Source organism: Dendropsophus ebraccatus, chromosome 14, assembly GCF_027789765.1.
Source record: "Dendropsophus ebraccatus isolate aDenEbr1 chromosome 14, aDenEbr1.pat, whole genome shotgun sequence".
Taxonomy (NCBI): Eukaryota; Metazoa; Chordata; class Amphibia; order Anura; family Hylidae; genus Dendropsophus; species Dendropsophus ebraccatus.
Window position 1 is genome coordinate 46,228,407 of NC_091467.1, and position 17,161 is coordinate 46,245,567.

Sequence of the window (17,161 nt, forward strand, 5' to 3'; positions counted from 1 at the left end):
CAATAATCCTAAACTGGAACAGAGATGGAAGCTGGATTCATGGAATTTTACTGTATACATATAAATCTCCTTTGTAACATCTCCCATTGCACTGTTATTATCAGAAAACACTCTCCCCCACGTGATCGGCACAATGCTCTGTGTGAGTTACCTGTGGCTGCTTCCTGGGTTCATGTTACACCCAGATCCTCCCCCGCCCCTTCTCCGGAGACAGGTAACTTCAGCTGAGAGCGGCTCTCTTCACACTCAATGGAAACTACAGACAACAAATCCTTACATTAATGCATTTTACTGTCACATTTTCCCAGTGAAAGTTTCATGACTGCGACAACCAAGACACCATGGCCTTTGGGAAAAATGGTAAAGACCCCTTCAACACCCCTGTGGGGCATCTCATTGGTAAGTGGTGGCACCTTTTAATAATTACGCAAGAAAAGAGATAATCTGTTATAGCAAGGCGCCCTGGGGCTCCTGTGTCAATGGTCTGACGAATTGAGAATGGCATATATACAAGACAGAGAGAGAGAGATCCCATAGATTAACCTGAGCTACAGGTAATGCTATTGCATTAGCATCAAGGGTTGACCTTTACCCTCTGTTGTGCTGTGTCATCCAGTAACTAATATTAGGATATTTATTAATAATTTGATTATAATTTATTGCTAGGTCATATGAGTTTCCATGGAAACTTGCTTTTCATTTATATAACTGGAATAATATAAGAAGTCTGTATTGTGACACTGCAATCTGGGCACTCACACTTCTTTACACTGGCCTGAGATTGTAAACAATTACTTACCCATGATCCTCAGTAGGGAAAAGTAGTTGTATCCATACTGCCTTGTACTTCAGTTACTTCTGGTTGAAAAAACATGTTGACTCTATGCAAATAAGGCTGGGTTCACACTACGTTTTTGCAATCCAATTTTTTGCAAGAAACGGATTAAAAAAATGGATGCATTTGTGTGCATCTGTTTTCTATTGACTTCCATTATATTAAAAAATCGATCAAAACGGATCCATTTTTTTTGACAGACACAAAAACGTAGTCGACCTTATTTTTGTGTCCGTTAAAAAAAAAAAAAAAAAAAAAGATCTGTTTTGAGCCGTTTATTTTTATAATGGAAGTCAATGGAAAAACGGATCAAAACAGATTGACACAAATGCATCCTTTTTTTCCTAAGGCTAATGTATTTGGGTCAAACTTTCCTAGTAAATCTTATGCCCTTGGGACTAATATGTAATCAGGGAGACCCATAGCAGGACTGGAACGGACACTGTTACAGCCCCAAGGCCATTTTCACACATAGTACAAAGGCTTCACGAGTGTCACCTATTCCTTCTAACATAGTAAACATAGTAAATAGTAAACTACACATCCCGCTATTCCTTCCTACAACTCAATAAAACAGTTCTATCTTAAAGGGAACTTGTCAGGCTGAAAATGTAATGGGATCTGCAGGTAGCATGTTATAGAGCAGGAAGAGCTGGTTCCCTTTTTTTTTTGTTTGTTTGTTTTTTTACCGGCGACAGTGTGGGAATACCGGTGGTGCAGTCTTTTTCCTGCGCCTGGTGCTAGTGTATTCCCAAGTGCCAAACCAGCATCAAGCACTGGGGGTGTCCCCGCCGGCCCCAAGTGTGACGATCTCCTAGTGGTACATTGGTTTTAAGCATTGTTCTAGCCACAAATACCCCATTAGTCTCTAAGCCTCAGATGTTCCATAAGTAGTTCAGCATCTTATGCCACCTAAAGGTATCTCAGATAGCCTTCCCTTTCCCAGAGTATCTGCCACAGGGACATTACCCACAATGCTTCTCATAGGTGCTATCATCAGATGTCCAAGGATACCACCAGCCCTAAAAACCAAGCCTGTACATCACTACATTACATTGCTAAAAACAGGAAATTTTAGAAACTAGAGCAATACCAGAATTTCCTGCAGGGAATGTTACCATGGAAATAGAATAATACTGGGTATGAGATGCCAGTTAACGGCCGTCACGTCCCATACATATGTGATCATCACTTCTTTCTTAAGCTGGAGCCATACCTACCATTCCCCCTTACAAAGTACCGGTATTAGATTTTGCATTACCTTTATTCGGCTCAGTTGGTACACTGCCAGTTATTACATTAGCTGAAAATAACTAAATGGTCTATAGTGTCAGGAGAGCGGGTAAGCACTGGAGCTGTCTGGGCTATCCCAGTATTAGTGAGTATGGTAATGCAAATCCGGGAGGGTATTGTGTAATTTTTGGCCAGCAGGTTCCTATATAAAAGTTCCACAAATTAAAGTGCTGGTTAAACATGTTTAAGCAGAATATTGCTAGGACAACCTATTATTATAAAAGCATTTTTTGTTTTATCTATTCATCCCAGGACTGAGTGGGCAAATGAAATAAATTGTTTCAATACATTGACGCCATTTAAAAATGATAATTTTTAGGCTGGGTTAACACTGTTTTTGCAGTCATTTTTTTTCATCTGTTTTATGCACACAAAAAAATGGATGAAAAACAGAGGCATTTTGTGCATCCGGTTTCATACGTTTTTTTTTTCCATTGACTTCCATTATTAAAAAAGGATTTAAAAAAAAAAAAAATAAGAAAAACCCTTCCCTTTTTTTTTTTTATGTACACAAAAACATGGTCGACCATGCATATAAATAAAGATGCGTTTTCATCCGTTTTTTGACCTGTTCTTTTTTATGATAGATGTCAATTGAAAAACAGATCAAAAGGCATACACACAAATGCATCCATTTTTTCATCAGTTTTTTTCTTTTTGCATTAAACAGATGGGGGGAAAAAACGGACTGCAGAAACGCAGTGTGAACCCAGGCTTACTGCAAAATACAAATAACACTTTATCTGGATCCACACTTTAAGGATGCAGGGGCAGGGCATGGGGCTTCTTTCTTCAATGTTAGCAAAAAAGGCGCAAGGACATTGTTGTGAAGGACACCCCTGCTACAATGGAAAAAGTTGTCCATGGGCTGAAATCTCTAGAGGCAGCAAACGTGATTGTTTTGGTAAGGGCTGTATTAGATGGACCTGTGCTGTCTGCAAATGGCCACCGATTTCTGTGATCGATCAAGCGGCCAGGCCACTGGGAGGATTATTGGATAACTGGATCCTTGATGCCGCCCTTTTCCAGTAGGGCCGTACTATCCATTGTGTGCACAGACTATTTTGTGCGGCCGCAATTCACTGAATTGCAGCCACAAAAAATAGACATGTCAGTTTTTTGTGCAGCAGCAGAGAACAACAGCCGCACTTTATACAGAGTGTATAAAAAAAAATGCAGCTGGCGCTGTCACTTCACAACAGCCGTTGCTGCGATCTGCAACAACGGCCATTGTTTGTTGATTTTTTTTTTACGTTTTGTGAACGTGGCCCTAATGTCATTTGCCATTACAGAGACCCTCTCCATGTAGTCATCTCAACCTCTTGTGGTCAATGGCAGAATGCTAACTGTGGCCACAAGAGTTGTTGGCTATGGATCCTGACTCTGTCAAGATGCTCACAGTTAAAGAGCTAGGCGCAGCACCCAGTACCCAGGTGGGGCCCAGTTTACCGGCTGTTGAAGCCAGCCTGCAGCCCCCCTCCAACAGCAGAAGTCCATGGCAGAAGTACCCCTGACTACTATATTCCATAGCTGCACCAGGCATATGCCTGGGATGTAGCAGCATCTGGTTCTGTTTGATGTATTTTATGTGAAGGTTTAAAATTTTGAAGATTAATGTTTCACCTATGTTCTCGATCAAACCGTTTGTCATGGGAAGTAAAGGTCATGCCCTAGTGTTTTGCCATCATAAGGTTGAGAAACAAGCCAGCTTGAGAAATGTTTTTGAGGTGGAGATGGCTGGAGATCATAAGTACCGAAAGTGTGGTTCAAAAACAGGTCAGAATCAATGATTATCTCAAGGCAGCTGACAGCACTGGGGAAAATACATTACTACATTTCCTTATGCTCCTATAAATAGTATACATGTAATCTCACATCATGTTTGGTGAGTCATATTACGTCACCCAATGCTATACAATGGGTCCTTTATGTAAAAAATGTCTGGTGCTATGCCAAATGTTTGTACAACTAAATGTGTGTATCTGTACCTATACCTGTACTGCTTATTGGGATCAGGAAGTTACCTGGCAGATGAGCAGGAATTTCAGAATTATTTTGTTTCTATCAAATCTCTTTACCTTGGAAAAAAAAAGTTCAGATTGTAGCAAAAAATCCTATGTGACCTAAATGGAGAATAATCAGCCAAGTGTAGTTACTGCTGTGATAAAAGGGGATCATAGAAACCAAGTATATCTTGAGGGGGTTGGATAAAAAAAGCTTAATGGAGTTATATTAGGCAGGAGTAATAAGTTATTACCATAGGCACACCAATCTTTGCTCCAATCCTGCATCATTTGTTAGATCTATGGTCAGTATCCAAAGGACACTATGTTTAGGGAGATTCATTCAGAAAGTAACTATTCAAAAGGTACCACAATGGGCACCCTAACTATGCTTTCTGTCCCAAACTATGAAGCAAAAACCAAATACGGGTCACAGTGTTGCTTACACTGTATAAAGTCTGGATAAATATTGAGGCCCTTTTAAGTAATAGAACAGTATGTAAGAATTTCTAAAACCTACAATAAACATGGCTTAAGTCAAACAAAACTGCTTTTTTGGTGCAAATTTTACCCAAATTCTGCAACATAGCATGTCTGGACCACTGTATATTATCTCCTTAATTGTGACTTGTAATCTATGCTCACCTATAACAAAACATGCAGAAGATAATTCCAGTACCCCTACACATGACCAAATACCATGTACGTTTTAGAGCTACTATAAAGGATATTGTTAAATTTATCCAGCTCAATATTGAATGTTGTGATTAGTCCATAAAGATGGAAGTGATCGTATTAGAGTACAGAATAGTCTATGACTGGCTTGTTTTATACTCCTGCTTTACACTACCTGAAACCTGCTTTACACTGAAACATTGCTCCTACATCGTACAACGGACTTAGCCCTATAAATAATATACTGAGTGTGCGTGCTCTAACAAATGGGGTATAAATAATCAACTATAATAAAGGAGGCCAGACAAGAGAATCAATAAACACATCAAACAGCCGACACACTGTTATATAAGAGGAATCAATATAAATGTTATTAGCAAACTATCAAGGATGCTTTACGTGGCATAATGACACACTTAAAGAGTACCCGTTCTTTTAAAGGAATTTTAAAAACTTGGATAATTTTGTTAAATTAACCCTTAAGAACTAAAGATGTTTTTAGTGCTCTCACTAATGTTAGTGAGTACTAGAGATGAGCGAACCTGGAGCATGCTCGAGTCGATCTGAACCCGAACTTTTGGCATTTGATTAGCGGTGGCTGCTGAAGTTGGATAAAGCCCTAAGGCTATGTGGAAAACATGGATATAGTCATTGGCTGTATCCATGTTTTCCAGACAACCTTAGAGCTTTATCCAAGTTCAGCAGCCCCCGCTAATCGAATGCCGATCGTTCGGGTTCAGATCGACTCAAACCCAAACCCGGTTCGCTCATCTCTAGTGAGTACCCCTCCATGGTAAACATCGATACTGATGATTGATGAGAGGAGACAGACAGTGCAGCTGTGGGGCTCGGGGCAGGTGAGTATACCTTCTTTTTTCTTTTTATGCCACCCCATGTCAAATATACAACTCCTTTAGGTCAACACAGTAGGTTTACCTGTAGTCCTAGGGTAAAAAGAGAGAGACATAAACTTAGTTCTGCTACAACAGTTTATCCCAGTAATAGACCCAATGACTGTTCTCGTTGGTTGCATAAAGCATTCTGGTATGAAATCAATCAGCACATCCTACTCTGTCTCTGTAGCTCTTTTATTGCTGTCATGTCAATAGAAGTTATGTCATCTCTCTGAGGATCTCTCCGTAGCCTGGAGCTGCATAGAAATAAATATCCCAGAAGTCACTGGGGACTGCCGTGCTGTGGGTCACTGTCACAACAGATTGTAGACTGCTCCTGTGATACACAGATGGACCGAGATTCTGTTCAGCTCTCCTATACTTCAGTCATGCATGTGAAGCAATCCCCTAGATAACTGATAGGAGCCATCACCGCGCTCTGGTGCTGCCCTTGGGCTTTCACAGCGGGAGTGGAAAGATGTGATATCGGATCATTTATAGGAGTGAGTTATGAGAATGCGGGAAGATGAAGGACGCAGCTATTGTGAAGGAACAGCTGAAAAGCTGGATGGAATGATATTAGATTGCTAGTTATATAACCATAGGGGTTAAGCTTCTCCTTGAGGAGAGTGTCTTAAGATATATGGAGATGTAAGAAATTGTAGGAAAAAATAATATGCAAAGCAGTTGTCATACCACCTTTACCTTGAAGTCAGTATCTCACACCAACTAGGAGTCTTAAAACATGACTGGGAATATATGCAAAGCCAGAAGAAGAAGTTACTCATCTGTAGACACCTGCTGCTGGGTTATTGCCCGATGTCAGTAGAGAGAAGGGTGCTGGCTGGCTGGTGAGAGGCCTGTCCTCATGGGACCAAAGGGGTTAAGTTTCTCCTTAAGGAGAGCATCATAAAGACGTATGAAGATTTGCAGGGATTCATCCTCCACTGGGAATTCTGGGAAGAAGGGATATGCAAAGCAGCTGTCACAGCACCTTTTTAGGTGGCTTTCCCTTTGTCAGTGACAGAATAAATAGAATCTTTTCACTCCTGAAAACAGGTGAAAACCCCAAAAAATGAATTTTATTTCCAGCATATAAATTAAAGGTTTTGATCCATAAAATGTTATTTTTCCCGACAAACTTGATTTGTACACAATTATGATGTGGCTTTGTGCATAAAAACTATATCCAAACTTATGGTCCTTTTACAGGGAGTGATTATCGTTTAAATCTGCGCGATAACGATCGCTTTTTGAGCAATTATCAAGTGACAAGAGAGAAATCACTCATCAGGGTCATTGAACATGTTCTCAATTTGTCGCTGGTCGCTCGCTGATAATTCACAGATTGTGTCGTCTAAACAGATTCACCCTAGTTTGTCAGATGTCCTTAAGGGATCTTAAAGTGATCGTAAAAACTATTTTATCAAACAATTTATCTTTTCATCTAAATGGTGATTGACAAATCCTCTCTCCGAAATCATTAAATGATCAAATGAGAGATTTATCGCTCTGAGTAAAAGGACTTTAGGCCTGATGACTAATGTAAGAGAGCGCCAATCTGCTAGATCAGCGCTCGCATACTGAGCCTACTACACGGCTCGATAATCGTGCTGTATATGTATATATTGTTTCCGATGTCTGTGCAACCCTTACCTTATGTGTAAAATAATAACCATTATCCACGCTCCCCAGTGTTTTGCAGCTTTTGCCCACTTCCTGCAGCCGCCAATGAAACTTTTCCGCCTGTCTCAGCAGTGACTGGCTGCACAGCCAATCACTGGCTAAGACGGGACAGTGATTGACTTAGCAGCCTATCACTTCAGAGACCGGCTCAGAAATTCCAGCAGTGGCTGCAGGGAGCGGGCAGGAGAAAAAGTTTATTATTTTCTTTCACATTCATCAGCTGTCAGCCATTCCTCACTATTACACATAGAAATGTGCGCCCGGCATCTGATGATTTTTAAGCAGTGATCAGCCGATCGCCCAATCATTACATCGGCTGATCATTGTCTTTATTACACATAGCGATAATCGGACAAATTGGCCTAATTCAGCAGATTATCGCTCTGTGTAATAGGGCCCAAACACAGGCCCCTTTTTTTTCAGACGCTCTGTAGTTTCCATTATTACAGTATACGACATGTATGAGTGTAAAAAGTGAAAAATCTAAATTTACATGATATGGAAATAACTTTTTGATTTGTATGTCCCAGACAAAGCCATCTTGTCTGAAAACTTGTCTGGTTTGTTTTCTTCACATCACAAGCAGATTATTCATACAATGCACACACATGTTAAAAAGTGGCGCATGTGGGTAACAGACTTTTCAAACTTTTTTCTATTTTTTTCCCAGTGTGTCACTCCAACTAGGAGTCTTAATACATGAATGGTATATGTTTTAAGCCTGACACCTTTCCAGAAATCTGTAGACTGAGTTTTTTTGGGGGGGGTTACTGCCCCTTGTCAGTACAAAGCAAGGTACGATTTTTCTGATCGCTGTCTGAACACTCACATCCCTACCAATCACTTTTTTTTCATGACAGGTACTTTTTAAAGCCCAAAGTAATCTCTATAGAGAGAAGCTGAAGAAATACAAAAGTCATGGCTCCCTGGCATCATTTCACAGGAAATCCTGGTTTCACATTTGCCAGTAAAGCCTGGGTGTGGTGCCTTGTTGGTTTAGACACCGGAGAATTCCTTGTTACATTACAAGACTTGGTTCACATCTACATTGGAGGCTGCATTCAGAGCCAGCTTCTCGTCTTATGTTCTAGCATGTTTGATAGGAATACAGTATGCAGGACCATACTTCCCATCAAAACCGAGTACACCAATTTGAACCCAGGTCATTTGCAGCACTCGGTGCCTTCAGGGTGCCACAAATGTCCTTTTAACTGCAAGTGGGCATCAGGAGGATGTTAAGGTTATGACTACTCTTAATGGGTGTGTGGTCAGTCGGGGGGGGGGGGGATCAAAAGTTTGCTTTGGGGCCCAGCCCTGTCTAGTTATGCCCCTGGGTCCTGGAGATAAGAAATTTATGGCAGTTACGCCACTGCTCTAGAAACTTCTCCATAAGGGCCAGTTCACAGGGGGCAAAAGTGGCAGAACTCTCCGCCGTGGAATTTCACCTGCCTCAGCCTCCCACAGTGTGTGTTTATGGGAGGGCTTGAGTGGAGCGCAATGGAAGTGGAAGCGGGCGAGCCCTCCCATAGACACACTGTGGGAGACTGAGGCAGGTGGAATTCCGTGGCAAGAATTCCGCTGTGGAATTTTGTCACTTTTGCTCTATGTGAACTGGCCCTTAGGGACATGTGACAAGTTGATGTGTCATAAAATATTGCAAGGGAAAGACCTCTTTATGAGCAAATATTGTGGCCCTTCATTCATCATTGTTTGTGGTAGATTGTTTTATTACATGGCTCAATTCTATAGAGAAATCCCTTTGATACTGATCAGCTACGTCAGTGAGTGGCAGTCTTATTACTTGTGGATAGACTTTGATATAGTTTGTAAGAACTGTATGTGCTCCTTTGCTGCACCCTCTGAGAATAAACTGAGAATATTCTGAATACAGTTATATTAAAAAACGTCCACGTACGGTATTGCACTTGTATCTGTGACTGTACGGACACAATTTTAAAGTTGGTGGAACCTAGAAGTTTGGTATTAAAAGCAGTAAGCTTCATACGTCCAGCCTGTACACATAGGGGTCTACAGGATAAGCGACTCCTAACCTATAATACTGGGTTCACTTAACATGCGAAATCTAATATTAGGCAACTGTTTAGTTTCTGACTCTCAGATAATGAAAACTAGTCCAGAAATCCCCCATCCAGCAAGCACAGCGTTATTGGCCTTGTGTCTCCAAGTAAAATAAATAAGCGCAGATGAGTTTTATATTACTTTATGGCACACAGATATGAAATTTCTCATCTTTCATTTTGTCTCCCGTGTTTGCACAGTTTTAGGCCCCTCAGTAGTGTAGGTGGTTTGTGACTTCGGAAAAACAGAACTATTTTCTGATATTAAGGAACATTTTCTCTTGTGTTTCTCTCTCATAGAAAGTCTTTTCAGTTGATGATGGAATTGCTGCCAAATTATGTTCAGAACTCTATCCTGTGTGCTTTTGTGTAAGCCTAAGGCTACGGGGCGAGTCATGCCGCCTGCATCACAGCTAATAAAAGTTATCGTGGGCAAATTAGAACATGCAAATATCTGCAACAGCGGCCAGAAATCCACTACTGGATGACGGCAACTTAAAGGGGTTGTCCAGCCAAAAACTTTTTCTTTCAAATCAACTGGTTTCAGAAAGTTATATAGATTTGTAATCTACTACTATTAAAAAATCTCAAGTTTTTCCATAGTTATTAGCTGCTGTATGTCATGCAGGAAATGTTTTATTTTCAGTCTGACACAGTGCTCTCTGCTGACATCTCTGGCCGAGACAGGAACTGTCCAGAGCAGGAGAGGTTTTCTGTGGCAGTGATAGAAAACCGAGGCAAAGTTCCTGTCTCAGCCAGAGATGTCAGCAGAGAGCACTGTGTCAGACTGGAAATAAAACAACGCTTCCTGCATGATATACAGCAGCTAATAAGTATAGGAAGATTTTTTAATAGAAGTAAATTACAAATCTATATAACTTTCTGACGCCAGTTGATTTGAAAGAAAACGTTTTTCACTGGAAAACCCCTTTAAGTGCCATAACAGAAGCACACTCATTAAAAAAATTAATATATCGCATGTTAGGAGACCTTACACAGGCATTTGTCACTTTAAAAAAAAAAAATTAACATATCCTAGAGACATGTCAAAAGTTTTGATCAGTTAGGGTTTGGGTGTTCAGACCCCACCAATTACACTGGTATACAGCAACTTTGGTGCTAACAATGTCTAAACAGTCCCCCCATGCCCCCCCCAGTAGTCCTCTTATAACCCTCTTACCACCATACAGAGATTACATATCACCTCAAAACTGCTCTGAACAAAACAGGAAGATATTACCAATGATGCCATAACATGCCCCCAGTTGTATATACCCCGTGTGCTGCCCCCAGTTTTATATACCCCCTGTGTGCTCCCCCACTTGTATATAGCCTCCCTGTGAGCTCCCCCACTTGTATATAGCCCCTTGTGTGCTCCCCCCTGTGAGCTCCCCCACTTGTATATAGCCCCCTGTGAGCTCCCCCACTTGTATATAGCCCCCTGTGTGCTCCCGTTTATATAGCCCCCCTGTGCGCTTCCCCCATTTATATAGCCCCCGTGCACTCCCCCACTTATACAGAGCCCCCCTGTGTGCTCCCGTTTATATAGCCCCCCTGTGCGCTCCCCCGTTTATATAGACCCCCACTGTGTGCTCCCCCCGTTTATGAAGCCCCCCTGTGCGCTCCCCCGTTTATATAGCCCCCTGTGCGCTCCCCCGTTTATATAGCCCCCTGTGCGCTCCCCCTGTTTATATAGCCCCCCCTGTGCGCTCCCCCCGTTTATATAGCCCCCCTGTGCGCTCCCCCCGTTTATATAGCCCCCTGTGCGCTCCCCCGGTTTATATAGCCCCCCTGTGCGCTCCCCCCGTTTATATAGCCCCCCTGTGCGCTCCTCCCGTTTTATATAGGCCCCCACTGTGTGCTCTACCTCCAATATAGTATATAACACAAAAAAAAAAAACATTTTTACTCACCTGGGACCGGCATCTCCTCTTCTCTTCTCGTCTCTTCTCTTACCTCTTGTGGCCGCGGGAAGTGTTTCCCCTGCGGTCACAAAAGGCCGCTCTCCCGTTGTCATGGCACCGGCACTCCAGTGACGCCTCGAGCGCCGGCACCAGAGACACAGAGCAGCCTTTTGTGACCGCAGGGAAAACACTTCCTGCGGCCACAAGAGTGACTGACAGGGAGGAAGCCAATGGCTCCTGCCCTGTCAGTGCCGCTGCTGCCTGTAACTTTGTGCGCTCGTTACGAGCGCACATAGTTAACCGCAGCGGTCTTTGGCACCAGAGCAGGGCCCCCCTGGATGTCGAGGGCCACACGCAATTGCATGGGATGCGTGGTGCCCAAGACCGCTACTGCTCAGCGGGGATGATTGACAGGGAGAGGTTCCAGTAACAGGCCTCTCTGTCTCATCTGTCACTTATCCCCACCAAGCTCGCTGACAGGGAGCTGCCTAGATCACTACCTGCCGCCCCTCTTCCTGCCGCACGCTTGGGGGTCAAATTTATTTTCTCCAGTATAAAGCTGCTGCTGCAGACACGGCCTGTACGTACCACGAGCTACACAGGAGCTTTATACAGTGCTGCAGAGAACCAAATCAGCCCAATTGGGCTGTTTGGTTCCCTTTAATAGTAAATAACAGTAAATTATAAACTAATGCAGCACGTTTAAAAAGCATTTAGAATTATAATAATATTTTACTAATGAACAATTAATTATTGTTATTGATGTCTTCAAAAAAAAAGCTGCTTATGCGATTACCTCTTATGTATGTCATCAGAACAATCACGTTGGAGACTCCAGCAGTAGTCTGCCATCATATGTTTATCCCATCTTCCTTGACATATCTCCCCCATCACCTTCATATCTAGGTGGAACCTCCCACCTTGTTCCTTGAAAAGTGTGTGTGGGGGGGGGCAGGGGCGTAGCTAGGATTCATGCGGCCCCCCTCCCCTATACACTAATATATATATATATATATATATATATATATATTCTGTAATGTGGCTGAAAAAAATTCTCTTGTAGCCAATTTTGCTTGTTCTGTCCATCCACTATATGTAACTATAACAGCGTATTAGGAGCCTCATGGTTTTATACATAGGTGCAGGAGCAGACTACCTTTTGCTTAACCCTTTATTTACTGCGGTGTGTAAGTGACCCAGTGTTCTCTTACATGCTGCAACACAAACAAAGGGTTAACACAGAAGACAATTAGCTCTCTCCTGCACTGATAACCTCTGACCACTGCTTAGGCTGTGAAAGATTTAATGATACAGTGTTGTTCCTGCTGGCAGAGTTCCCAGGGAATGGTGGTGAGGAATTACAGCGCCATCTAACAGATTGTCAGCTCTTGGAGTCACCGCTTGGGGAATTCGATCAGGGGCGTAACCACCACTGTTGCAGCCATAGCAGCTGCTATGGGGCCCGCCACATCTGAGGGCCCCGTGGCCCACTCCTGCAATACACTTGACTCGGCCCCCTGGGCTGTCATCATTTGCAGCACCCGGTCGGGGGGGGGGGGTAATGAAAGGTTTGCTATGGGGCCCAGCCATTTCTTGTTACCCCCTGTTTTCGGTACTGATTCTGATGGATGCTGCCCTGCCAGACCTTCCTAGTTTTTGGATTACTTGACAAAAAGAAGCAGTTATGGCCATTTATTCCAATGTTACTTTATTCTGATTTGTAGGGTTAGTTGAAGAAAAGGGGGAAGGGAAGATGGGTTCGGATAATGGGGTTTGCTAGAGAGCTTGGACACAGCCGAAGAGAACTCAGCAACACCCAGAGTCATTATTTTTGTCTGCTATGCACCCCCCAGAGCCCTCCGAGTTGGGGTCATTTGGTTTTGCTAACCCTGTACTTTGTTATTTCTGATTTCCTGCTCAGAATATCTGCTGTGAAGAAAGTGCAGCATCTGATCCTTCCCCTATAGTCTTATTTTTCTTGTTTACTTACTATTTCTTTAAACATTCGCCAACCTTTGATACTTAATGATGTCCCACAAGATCTCATCACATTTTAATGGGTCATAAATTTACATGTGGTGTAACAGCCAGGACTGCAGCGTAGATTGCTGAGCCTCATGTGAAACCAGGATAAGGTAGTGACGTCCTAATCTCAGGCGTGTAACTGGGAACTGAAATAACCAGGCAATCCATAGAACTCAATGCTTTATCAAAGTACTACGTCGCCATAGAAACCACGTCTTGTGTCAGAGGGCAGGTGGGAGAGCCGGAGGGGAGACATAATCCGCACCATCAGATTCCTGCTATTACTGTGCTAGATATAGGGCAATCCAAGGCAGACACAGACCCGGCACTCATAATATTGTGAACAAAAATAAAAGATGAGGCAAAAACGACAATATAAACAAATTTCTCTAAAAATAAGATCAACATAAGATTACAAACCTCAGTAGCCACATAGAGAACTATTCTCAGCTCTGCATACAGTATGTGTATAATGTGAACGTGTGCCACTGAGGCTTGACGTTTTCTCAGGAAAAAACACCGTTAAAGGGGAACTCCACATAAGGAAAACTGTTTTTCTATTATAAGTACATTAAAAGTTATCTAGATGTGTCTATATAATTTATTACCATATCTGTGTGATTCTGCCACTCTGGTAGCTGATTGACATTCAGGAAGTGAAGAAAATGGCCTCTGTGCCAATCCACATTGTTTCCTGGTCCTTCTGCTCTCCCCCCCCCCCCCCCCCCCCCTAGGAGACAAATCTTCCATGCCTCTGTCTCATATTGTGTGTGCTTGCTGAGTGCAGGCATGATGTCACAGGAGGCTTGGCTGGATCCCCCAATCCCCTGAGTGATTCAACATCTCTGACCGGCCAGAAGCAGCTGCTGCAACTTCACTGATTGGGCTAAACTCTGCAGTGAAATTAGGGCCATGTTCACACATGTTAGAGTGTCATTGCAGTACTGCAGCGTATTCACAAAAATAATGCAGTAACACAATTAAATGATGCTAAACGGCAGAGAGGATCAGAGCCGGCACTGCCAATCCCACCTGGACAAAAAACGTGGCATAAACAGTATATGCCATGTACGATAATATTGGATAAAGTTCTTATTGTGGGGCTCAACCTCAAAGATAAAAGATGCTTGATCACAATAGGTGCGTGGAGATGAAAAAATTTTTTAAAAAGTTCTTTATTCCAATATTGGCATAACAGGTAGTAACAGTGTGCTGTGTTGGTGAGAACACAATGAAATGATAAAGTACTTCAATTAATTCAGTAACACAATAAAACTGCAATGTGTGAACACAGCCTAGATGTTTTGCAACAGATTTGGGTGGGAAATGGGCAGGTTGGGGGACTGTGATGAACAGCTAAGGGAAGGATTGCATTCTGGAACCTGTGGTACTATGTACAACTGCTCAACCAAGAAGTACAGCCACAAATTACAGAACAAAGACCCCCAAAACAAATGGAGTTTTGGTAGTTTCAAAACTGGGTTAGGCAGGTAAGCAATGCTATATGCAATGTTTTATTTTTTGTACCTCTACCTGAAGTTCCCCTTTAAAAATGCCGAATTTGGCACATGACCCTTTTTTTTAGTTCAAAAATGATGCGACCAGATCTTAGCTAAAAATCAATGGGGAAAAATGAAACTCAATACGCATAGGGTGATTTTTGCGATGACATTTTCAGTGCGTTCTGTGTTTTCCGCACATTAGTGTTTTCCCCCATAGAAAATAGAAAAAACACCATGGGGAACATTTATTATGTGGCGCAGCCGCCATTTTATGGCACAGGGTTCCCACAGGGTTCCCAATAAAAATGTTGGCAAATGCTGGTTTTGTGAATATTTTATTCACATCCTACCCCTCTGGTCCACTTGCGCCAGAGTGGTGGGGAGAGAAATTAACAGGGGGGATGAGGCTGATACAAAGGGGGGCACAGCCTCTGTGTACGCCACATTTAACATTTTTCTGTCTAAAAATGTTACAGAAACCTACTTTGAAAAACTGCAGTAAAACCACAAAAAAGCTGCAATCACATGCCCCAACACAGGCCTGTAACATGTAAGGATCTGTATATGGGGCCATAGAATTGAATGGGTCCTAATTCTGTCCGCATTTACTCTGAAATGCTGTATTACAAAATTGACTGTAGCCTTTCTGCTTCCTGCTTTTTTTTTTCTTTCAGATGTGAACTTTGCTCTGTGCACACATTAGTTGCTCAGCTATTGAACTCTTGGTATTACAGTACATTGCAGCTGTACATATGGTCGCATAGAAAGGCAAGCCTACCAAAAGCATAGTCACCAAGTTCCTGCATCCTAAATAATAACATGTAGTTTGACAAATAGTTTGTCCTTGTTTTATGCTATGTATTTTTTCTTGTTGCCAATAAAATTACAGGTGCAAAAAAAAAAAAAAAAAAAAAAACAGCTGAATGACAAATCCAGCTCAGCTAAATTTCTACCTGTCCTTTAAAGTACAGGGTGGGCCATAAGTATGGGGACACCCTGATAAAATGGAAGTGGTTGCTGATATCACCTTACTGTTTGTGGCATATTAGCTCATGGGAGGGGGAAAACATCTGAGGCTGGGTAACGGCCATGACGCCATCTGCATATTGGTAAATATATCATTTAAATAAATGCATGAAAGTAAATGTATACAAAAAATGCACTTTAGTGAATATATAATTAATATAAATACATGAAGGACAATACAACCTGTAATAGACAATACCCGGGTGGTCACCTGCAGCTTTATTGACTGCTGGCGAAGCTGCAAGGTTGCAGCGTAACGCTTGGGGTTCTTCCACCCCTATGACCACCCGGGTATTGTCCTTCATGCATTTATATTGATTATATATTCACTAAAGTGCTTTTTTTTGCATACATTTACTTCCATGCATTTATATCGATTATATGTTCATTATTGTGCATTTTTTGTATACATCCATCCTTTATCTCAAGGTGTTGTTTGGCGCGTTTTTAAATGTTTTTAATGTTTTTGGTTGCGCTGTATGCCTAATAAAGGATATACATTTTTTTGCTACAAATTTTGGTGTGCACATATACTCTATGGGGGAGATTTATCAAACATGGTGTAAAGTGAAACTGACTCGGTTGCCCCTAGCAACCAATCAGATTCCACCTTTAATTTTCCAAAGAGAGGAATGAAAGGTGGAATCTGATTGGTTTCTAGGGGCAACTGAGACAGTTTCACCATGTTTGATAAATCACTGACTTCTATATTCTTCTCTTTTACAATATTGGCACATTTGTGACATGGAGCAACAACAGAAACCCACTAAAGGATGTGCTCAAACCATCAGTTTTCATGTTACAACAAGTTTGGAGGGATCTGTCCAGTGTGGGTTACTGTCAGACCAGTAGTGGTGGTTTCATTTGTTAACTTCAACGTTCACATAAAATTTTCCTCATTACTGAACAGAACCTTATGTGTAAACTGTGGGTCTTGTTCCAGTTGTTGTGTTACCCACCCTCCAAATTCAACGCATCAGTCTGGATCATCCTCGGTGAGATGTTGTAGCAGCTGGATCTTGTAAGGGTGCCATCTGTGTGTAGCCAGTATCCGTCAAATGGACGTTTGACCGATGCTACACTCCATGGACATATGTCGAGTGCTACGCTGTGGGCTCTTGGTAAATGCTGCCAGGACAACCACTGATGTTTGGTCATTGGTGACAGTTTTCATATGTCCAGATTTGGCCTTATCCAACACCGAACCAGTAGCATGAAATTTGGCAAGCAGTTTGGTGGCT

General features: G+C 42.2%; 1 protein-coding gene across 2 annotated transcripts in view; it reads left to right on the forward strand.

Annotated features, from left to right (window-relative positions):
• The first annotated feature begins 206 nt into the window (after positions 1-206).
• TOM1L1 (target of myb1 like 1 membrane trafficking protein) overlaps positions 207-17,161 on the forward strand; it is a 61,306-nt gene continuing 44,351 nt past the window's right edge. For both annotated transcript variants that reach the window (XM_069952291.1, XM_069952292.1), the window contains exon 1: positions 207-399. In XM_069952291.1, the coding sequence (XP_069808392.1) occupies positions 342-399 (58 nt within the window). In that variant the 5' untranslated portion in view covers positions 207-341. The remainder of the gene's footprint in view (positions 400-17,161) is intronic.